The sequence below is a fragment of the Halyomorpha halys genome, unplaced genomic scaffold, assembly GCF_000696795.3.
Source record: "Halyomorpha halys isolate HHAL.00 unplaced genomic scaffold, Hhal_1.1 Scaffold262.1, whole genome shotgun sequence".
NCBI lineage: Eukaryota > Metazoa > Arthropoda > Insecta > Hemiptera > Pentatomidae > Halyomorpha > Halyomorpha halys.
The window spans coordinates 345,892-356,027 of NW_027109480.1; the positions used below are offsets into that span (position 1 = coordinate 345,892).

General features: G+C 38.8%; 1 protein-coding gene across 1 annotated transcript in view; it reads left to right on the plus strand.

Annotated features, from left to right (window-relative positions):
• The window catches only part of Ca-alpha1D (Ca[2+]-channel protein alpha[[1]] subunit D), a gene marked incomplete in the record, with an annotated part of 380,374 nt that overhangs the window by 285,756 nt on the left and 84,482 nt on the right, over window positions 1-10,136 (plus strand). The window contains 3 exon segments of the mRNA XM_067047658.1: window positions 263-473; window positions 562-682; window positions 7,463-7,554. Coding sequence (XP_066903759.1) covers window positions 263-473; window positions 562-682; window positions 7,463-7,554 — 424 coding nt within the window.

A 10,136-nucleotide genomic window follows, 5' to 3' on the forward strand; every position in this document is an offset into this window, starting at 1 on the left:
CTCTCCTGGAATAATCACATTTCCCAAATCACACACAAATCCATAACTGTAACCCAATGTAATTTCATTTTACTATCTGAAAACTTGTAAATGCTTACCAGACAAAAGACATCTTAATGTATGAACCATGTATTTATTCTTAGGGGACATATACATATGCAGAATAATTATTTTTTCATTTCATTTCGTTTCAGATATGTTTTTTTAATTTTTTATTTAGCTTTATGTGATTAATTGATATTTTTGGCTTTCATGTTTTTAGGTATTGGAGATCACTATCAAACCTTGTTGCTTCTTTACTGAATTCAATACAGTCTATTGCATCATTACTGCTATTATTGTTTCTATTTATAGTTATATTTGCATTATTGGGTATGCAAGTTTTTGGAGGGAGATTTAATTTTGGCAATACTAAAGATAAACCACGTAGCAATTTTGATTGTTTTTGGCAAAGCTTATTAACTGTATTTCAGGTAATTTTTTGAATTGAATGAAAAAAATAAATTATTTCTAAAAGAAAATAGTTGTTGATTACAACTACTATTCATATATTTTTAATAGATTTTGACTGGTGAAGATTGGAATACTGTAATGTATGATGGAATCCAAGCCTATGGTGGTGTTTCATCAATAGGAATTTTGGCATGCATTTACTTCATTATACTTTTCATCTGTGGTAACTGTATCCTTGAACTAGTTACAATTCCATATCACATTTATTATATATTATTACATTTCCAACCCAATAATTATATTTTATTGAATAAACATGTTTTGAATGTTATTTGATAGTTTTCTGTATGTGTAATGGGTTGTAACAGTGATGAGTGGTGTCATTAGTGCTGTTCCTATTTCTCAACAGCGCCTGATACTTTCAGGTGATATTTTGTCTCATGTATCATGTATCACAAAAATAAATGCAGACAATATTCTGATATATATTTTAGATGGAAATAATGGTCAGGATTGCCATGTTCTACAATTGTTCTCACAATAATACTTCTATATCTGTTTTCACTCTTGTTTAAACTAAATAATTAATAATAACAACTACAATCATCCCATTTTCAACAGTTTATTTTAATCCTCTAACCCCTTAGGCCATTATCAAGGAGAAAACCTAAACATTTTTTTCCTCACAATTATTTAATTACTAGTTAAAATTATTTGCCTGATAAAGCTACTCTTAATATATCTAACTTGTTGAATGGTCAATACTCTTCTTTTATGTACTATACTGTGTTTGTTTTTTTTACGAGGGAAGGTGGAAAAAAAGGGGGATTCTCGATAGTCTGGCATGCAGAGAATTTTCCTGTGTTGTCCTGATTGAATCGGTACTGGTTGGCTCTAAAGTATCCATGTCCAGTTAACAATTGGGTTACATAGAAATTCACCTCACCATGGCGGCGACCATACCACAAACCAACATCGGGTATTAGTCTACGATTCCACTTCCTGGAATCTGCAGCCTCCCAACGCTGTTGCAACTGATCAATGGTTGTTTTCCGCTCGTATTCTCTAGAAATGTGAGTGCATCGTCTATAGTGCCTTGCTTCTTCAACAAGGAGTTCCACCGGGAGCATTCTGGCTATCATGCACACTGCCTCACAGGAAACAGTCTGAAAAGCACTTACCAGCCTAAGGCAACTCTGCGATAAACAGAAACTATTTGTCTCCTGTATGATTTGGTTACCATTGCATCTTTCTAAATTGGAGTTGGATATAACATAATTGAGGAGACAACAGTATCAAGAAGCCTTCTGCAACTTTCTTTAGAACCTCCAACGTTTGGCATAAGGTATGGCAATAAGGATGCTACTTTAGCAGATTTGGGGCTGATATATTCCGTGTGAACATTAAAGTGAAGGTGTGCATCGATCATGACTCCTAGGTATTTTCAACAAGATTGGGAACGAATTTCGTGCCTATCCACCATGACAGTGATGGACTCAGTTTGCTTCCTGCTAGTTACTAGGAGAACCTCGGTCTTGTGATCTGCAATTTTTAGACTAAGACAACCAACCTCAGACCTTAGCAACAGCCTGGTTAGCGATGAGAGTAACTTCTTCCAAGTACTTCGCCGCCACTACAACTGCAACATTATCTGCGAATCCCACAACTGTGGCTCCCTCCAGCATTGTCAATTTGAAGATTGTGTCATACATGACATTCCACTGAAGAGGCCCTACTACAGAGCCCTGTGGGACACCACCAGTCACCTCGTATTTCCTTTGGCCAATATCTGAAAGATAAAACAAACTTTATCTTTGAAGTAGTCTATGCGAACTCCCATAAGATAGACTGGCATCGCCATAGTCCATAAGGCATCTATTATACAGGTCCATCTTGCAGTGTTAAAAGCATTCTTAATATCTAGAGAAGTGCTACCAATGAGTAGTTTCTCTACATGCTTGTACCATACCATTATGATATTATTTCAAATTTACTTGATGTATTCTATGTACAGTTGTAAATATCAATAAATAAATTTAAAAAAATAAAAATCTAGAGTTATGATTGCTGCATAACACTTAGCACTTCTCCTCCACCTTGCTCCTGCAATTTCTGTGTGGGGTATCTTGACTACCAATCCAGCAGGATCTACCATAGATCGCTCTTTACGAAATCCATATTGAGCCCTTGAGAGGCCATTGACTCCCTCCGTGAAGGGATGGTTGTAGCCTGAGGGAAAGGATTTTCTCAAATGCCTTACCCATAGTATCCAATAAACAAATGGGACAATAGATTGATGGGTCTTTCAGTCTTCCCTTACTCTTTGGAATAAGTATGAGGCTCTGTCTTTTCCAAGATTTCGGAATTGACCCTTCACGAATGCACGAATTAAAGAGATCAATGAAAAGATCTGGCCGTTTCCTGAGAGCCCACTTCAGAGCTACATTAGCAATTCAGTCCAATCCTGGTGCCTTCCATGTTGTAGGTCCGAGGCTATGTCCTCTATCTCTTCCTGCATGGTTTGTGGAAAATCCGTTATATATATATATATATTGTAATAATATAAAAATTATTAAAGTAAAATAAATTGAAATTTGATATTGTTTAACTCAATTCTCATATCTAAAAGGTAGCTTGGGTTCAAATTAAAAACTTTAATATAAAATAGATAATACTGGAAGATTATTGATTGACCGTGTGTATAGATGAATGGAATATGGTCCGGGTGTGGTAAAAAAAAACTCAAGTAGTAGATAATTATACTATTTTATTGAGCCAACGTTTCGCCCCACGTTGCAGGGCTTCGTCAGGGCTGTTTTGACGGGAGTCAAAAACAAAGTGATTGTTTTTGTCTATTGTCCACTTTGTTTTTTGACTGCCGTCAAAACAGCCCTGCAACGTGTAAGTTTTTCCCGCCTCCTTTGCTCTTGTAGGGCATGATGTAATGCTGGGCATTTATTTCCGCCACAAGAGTGCTTATTGTCTCCTTTATCCGCTACCTGGGGAGGCGCCCGATGGGAGACTCTGTTTTTTTTTTTTTGTTTTTTTTACGAGGGTCGGTGGAAATCTTCAAAAGACACGGATAGGCCCGTACCTATCCGTGTGTGGGATTCTTACCCACTAAAACCACTGCCCTACACCTGTTTCTCACCCTCCACGGAACCGCCGTTAGGCATTACATCATGGGGGTGATTGGCTGAGTGCCGCCTCATTGTTTTAGGCTATCTCCTTGTTCGCCTATCTCTCTCCTCATTTCTTAACTTCTGCATCACCTGTGCAGCAAATCGTTGACCTGCCATCCAATAATCTTGATTAAGAAGCATAATATTGACAATATTATCTGCTGTCGGGTCTGAGCCGCAAACTCGTCGGAAGTCTCTTCTTTCTTCATGAAAGCGGTGACAGAAGAAGAAAACGTGTTCTGCGCTCTCTTCCGTTCCTGGGCACAATGGACATTCTCCAGTCTCATCGAGCTTAAACCTATACTGGTAGGCTCGGAAGCGACCATGCCCTGTGATAAACTGGGTGATATAATAATCTATCTCCCCGTGGTTCCTATTCACCCAGGCCTCGATGTTGGGCACCAGCCTGTGCATCCATCTTCCACTGAATGCCATATTCCAGCGATGTTGCCATTTTCTTATAGTCTCCTTTTTTAATTCGTCTCTTGGAATATAGTCAGCACTATTATAAGAGCGGCTCCTCTCATCAGCTCATGCGATCAGCTCAATCGGTGGCATCCTGGCCACCACGCAAGCAGCTTCGTATGAGACTGTACGAAACGCGCTGATCACTCTTAGCGCACACCTACGATACACCGACACCATCGGTCTTCTGTAGGCCTCAGTACCCAATGCATCCTTCCATATCGCAGCTGCGTATAGCAGAATGGATGGGACCACATAGGATATCAACAACCTACGGCTGTTCCTGGGTCCGCCAATGTTGGGCATTAAACGTGACAGTGCGGTGGTTACTCTAGCCGCTTTATCACTCACCCGCTGGATATGCTCTCTGAACCGGAGTCTATCATCGATTCTTACCCCGAGGTAAGTCAAGGAAGGCTTGGACTGGATCTCTTTTGCCTACCCACTCTCAAGGTTATGGCTTCCCTCACTTTCCTGATACTGACAAGAAGGACCTCTGTCTGACTGTCTGCTAGTTGCAGCCCTACAGATTCTAGCCAATCTCGAACCGAAGCGACACAATGGTTGGCCTTTAGAATGAGCTCTTCTTCATACTTTGCTTCGACGACCACCGCGATATCATCAGCAAAGCCCACTGTTTCGGAACCTTCTGGTAGACTAAGCCTAAGGACTCCGTTGTACATCGCATTCCACAACAGAGGTCCCAGCAACGAGCCCTGGGGTACACCAGTCACCTTAAACCTTCTCGAACTGTCCTCTGTCGAACATATCAAGGTCCTATCCTTGAAGTAGTCATGAATGATACTCCTGAGGTATTCAGGGACGTTCACTACCAGTAGGGCATCCAGGATGCAGCTCCATCTTGCTGTGTTAAAGGCATTCCTTACATCCATCCTGACAATAGCACAATAGCATTTTGCGCCTCTTCTCCATCTCCAAATTACATTGGGTCTCCATCATGATTTGAAACGATTCCCTGTCAAACGTCCTGGTTTTCCAGTGAACCCACACACCTCTCTCGCCTAATGACCCTTGGTTCGCTGTTCCATATTGTGGTCAGGATAGCCTGGTGATCACTGTGTGTGTACACTTCGCTGACCTGCCAACTAGTAGTTGGGAGGAGGATGTCACTAACATACGTGAGGTCAATTACCGAGCTCCTTCCTCCTCTCATGAACATAGGGTCCGGCCCAGTGTTTGCCAAAACAAGGTCCTCTATCTGCGTGAAGGCTTCAAGCAGGATTTCTCCGCGACGGTTAGTCGACTGCCTACCCCACTCCGTCGCCCAAGCATTAAAATCTCCGGCAATAACTACAGGTCTTCGCCCTCTGGCATCTTGGACTATACGATCTATTAGTCCTTGGAATTCCTCGGTTGTGGTGTTTGGTGGGATATAGCAGCTATACAAGGATAGATTTCGTATCTTAGTCCAGACAAACCCACATGTAGGGTCTTGTGTCGCTTCGGTTATGGCCTGTCCGCCGCATGCCCAAATAGCAGCCCTTCCAGTGATGTCAGATATCCAAGCGACGTTTTCCTGATTTTTATATTGCTCACTCAGGATGGCCACGTCAATCCTTAAGTCTTTCACTGTTTGCCAGAGAACATCTTGAGCTGCTTCACAGTGGTTGAGGTTAAGTTGTAAAATCCTCATTTTGTAAGTTTTTCCCGCCTCCTTTGCTCTTGTAGGGCATGATGTAATGCTGGGCATTTATTTCCGCCACAAGAGTGCTTATTGTCTCCTTTACCGGCGCAAAGTGCACAACTAGGATTCCGCGTGCAATCGGAGGCTAAATATCCCTCTTCGCCACATTTGTGGCAACACTTGGTCCTGTCAGGACCCGGGCATCTTCTAGCCAAGTGTCCGAATTCCCAACACCGGAAACAGCGTAGGAGTCGAACCTTCTCCCGGATTCGGGTAACCACTAGGCCCACTCTGATCTTACCTTCCGTGACAGCCTTCCGCGCCAGTAGAACCGGCAGAGTAAACCACTGCGGTCTGTGTGCCAGCATACGCTACACGCATCGATCATACTGCTGTAAGTTGTATCACTTCTCCTTCTAAAAGAGCTGTCAGAGCTTCGGCAACCACCTTTGTGGTAAGCGCATCCAAGTCCCTGATTTCAATCAGTGACTCTTGTATCCACGCCCTAATTTGAGCGTCATTTCCTAGTACACCTTCTAAAGTGCGCTTCATGGTCTCTAGGGCGCCACCAGACTTCCAGTCCAATTGGATCAGTAAATTTCCTGCGTTATTTTTTCGGACCTTCGAGATATTTGAACCTAAACCTTGGAACCGCATAGGTGCTGGTCTCCGAAATCTTGATTATCAAGGCATCCTGTCTCGGTGGTCGTGGGCGTTTTCCCTTCCTTGTGTCCTTTTTCCTTCTAGAAACTCTTTGCCACTGATCATCTTTGGGGAGTTTATGATCTTCCATGTGCTGATGGGGCTGATCCAACAAGGTTCCTTTCTCTGATGTCTTCGTTTTCTCCCTTCTGCGGGCGGGCTCTAGTCGGGATGTCGAGGGTACAGGCTGTTCAGTTTGCCTTATTGCCCTTCCTTTCTTTGATGCCTTCGAATTATTTTTAGTCGCAGTCATCTGCATTATTTCTTCCTGGAGTCCAGCTTGTAATGGTGGAGACACCCCGAACTTCTCTCTAGGTAGGGGCGTGTCTAGTAGGGTGACCTTCATTGTCTGAGTTCCAACGTATACTTTTACACTCTCTGTTATGTGTTCCCTCAATTTGATCTCCAGTGCCTCCAGGTAGTTTTGTATCCTACAGGCATACTCTCTTATTTCACCATGAACATTATGTCTTTGCTGGATATACTTCTGTTGGGAGACTCTGTGTGACACGGATAGGCCTGTACCTATCCATGTGTGGGATTTTTACCCACTAAAATCACCGCCCTACACCTGTTCATTCCTCTCCACGGGACCGCCGCTAGCCATTACTTCATGGAGGGAAATGGCAGAGACTGTGTGTGTGTGTATGTGTGTGTGTGTGTGCGTGCGTGCGTGCGTGTTTATGCCTGTAACTTTTTAAGTATCAATGACCAGTGATCAAAGTATTAGATATATGCACTCCATCCCATCTCTAACCGTTTAAACAGATCTTCATAATTCATACATACACAGTTTATTAATCTCTTCTTGCTACATTAAATAGCTGCATATAATTACTGAAATAATGCATTAGTTCGTTTTATTCATTGTGTGTAAATGATATCTGCAGATGGTAAATGCTTAATCGTTTTTTAATCATTTTTGTGATATCTCTAAAAAATTAACATTTAATTGCTTGTTATGACATCTTATGAAAATTTGTAATTTAAAATATTAATCTTAACACTAGCATAGATATTCTGTTAAATGTTTTCTTGGCCATTGCTGTTGACAATTTAGCAGATGCAGAATCTTTAACTGCTATAGAAAAAGAAGAAGACGAAGAGGTATAACCAATTTTTTTTTTTATTCATATTTTATTGATAGAAATCTGGTATGTAGTAATCTCTATTTAAATAGAACTTAGAAATATTATGAGGTGTATATAGTTGACCGTAGATTACTGATTGGAAAAGATGGTCGAGGGGGTGCGGTCAGCAAAGAAACAACATAAATAAACAAAAAAATATTTATTTATGCCGACGTTTCGACCTGATTTTCAGGTCTTCATCAGGGCTATAAAAACAAAAAGACAACAACCATCATTCAGAGAGAAAAATAAATAAATACAAATATATATAATAAAATAAATAATAGACTAAAACTTTGGAAATATACACAGTAATGAAATGAAAATATAAATTAGTTGATTACTAACTATGGGCAAGACATTAGTAGATTGATTACATGATTATTTATGTGTGGGCAATACATAAATGATACAGTGGAAAGAATCTATAATGAATTAGTTAAAGAAATTAGGAAAGAACAGGGGGATAAGAAGAAATAAATGGAGAAAGGGGAATGAAGAAAGTAAGAAATGCGAGAGTAAGGATATAGGAGGAGAATCCAGGCTACATTGTTATAAATTGCAGGAAAAGCCACTAGAGTGCAGGTCGGCAAAAGACGTTATATAAACAGAAATCTAAAGGTCAAAAGATCGTAGAGATAAAATAGTCAATGTGAGAGTAAAAAAAGAAAAAGAAAAAAACTAACATAAAAAGGTGTACATTGTAAAATAATGAGAGCCCAGAAAGTAATAAAATGTATCAATATATAAAGGGCTTGTGTAAACGGATATATTAACGGGGAGTATGTAAAAACAATGTTATAGAGAAAAAGAAGAAATATAAAGAATAGAAAATGAAGAAACAAGAGTTAAGATAAGAGAGAAAAAAATAACTTACAGTTGTAGGCAGAGATCTCTGCTAAACTGTTTGAAATTGCAGAAATAGTCACTAGAGTGCAGGTCGACAAAGACATTAGACAAAAGGAAATCCAACAGTCAAAAAACGAACGTTGAGATAAAATAAGATTTAAATGTAAAATTATGAGAGCCAAAAGATATTATAATGTATAAATATGTTGTTTAAAAAAAATTATTAAAAAAGATAACTGGTGTTTTAATAAATTAATAATTTGGGAATAGGCTAGGGACAGGTTTTGTTTGTCAGTTTTGTGATTAACGGGGGAAGACTCTAATTGTATAGAAATACTTTTATAATTATAAAAATTGTACCCTCTGAATTAGATCATCTCTATCTCTTTCCATCCCCTTATACAGATCATTACCTTACATCCCTTTTCTTTCAGATAACGTCCAAAAACACTTGTGTTCTTCTATCCCTAACCTCCGCCTCGCCTTCAGAGCTCGTAACAAACTTTCTTTTATTTACTCCCATCTTAAAGATCCCATTCCTCCTCAATTCCGTTCTCACGTTGTGTACCGTATCCCTTATTCTACTCCTAATTGTAACGCATCTTATATTGGTGAAACAAAAAATCTACCCAAGGACCGCATAACCCAACACAAGTATTCTGTATCTTCCCGTAACTTCAATACTTCTAAATTATCCGAATATAGTTTAATTTTCAAGCACTCTTTTGTTTTTGATAATACTTCCATTTTAGCCACCATTCCTAACCATGATAAGCGACTGCTATCCGAAAGTATTTTTATACAATTAGAGTCTTCCCCCGTTAATCACAAAACTGACAATCAAAACCTATCCCTAGCCTATTCCTAAATTATTAATTTATTAAAACACCAGTAATCTTTTTTAATAATTTTTTTAAAAACTACATATTTATACATTTTAATATTTTTTGGCTCTCATAATCTTACTTTTAAATCTTATTTTATCTCAACGTTCGTTTTTTGACCGTTGGATTTCCTTTTGTCTAAGTGTAAGTTATTTTTTTCTCTCTTATCTTATCTCTTGTTTCTTCATTTCCTCTTCTCCATATTTCTTCTTTTTTTCTATAACATTGTTTTTACATACTCCCCGTTAATATATCCGTTTTCACACGCCCTTTATGTATTGATACATTTTATTACTTTTTGGGCTCTCATTATTTTACAATTTACACCTTTTTATATTAGTTTTTTTCTTTTTCTTTTTTTACTCTCACATTGACTATTTTATCTCTACAATCTTTTGACCTTTAGATTTCTGTTTATATAACATCTTTTGCCGACCTGCACTCTAGCGGTTTTTCCTACAATTTATAACAATGTAGCCTGGATTCTTCTCCTATAATCTTACTCACGCATTTCTTACTTTTTTTATCCCCCTTTCTCCATTTATTTCTTCTTATCCCCAGTTCTTTCCTAATTTCTTTAACTAATTCTTTATAGATTATTTCCACTGTATCATTTATGTGTTGCTCACACATAAATAATAATGTAATCAATCTACTACTGTCTTCTCCATAGTTAGTAATCAACTAATTTATATTTTCATCTCATTATTGTGTATATTTCCAAATTTTTAGTCTATTATTTATTTTATTTTATATATTTGTTCTGTTGGGAGACTCTGTGTGACAACTGCGGTCTGTGTGCCAGCATACGCTACACGCATCGATC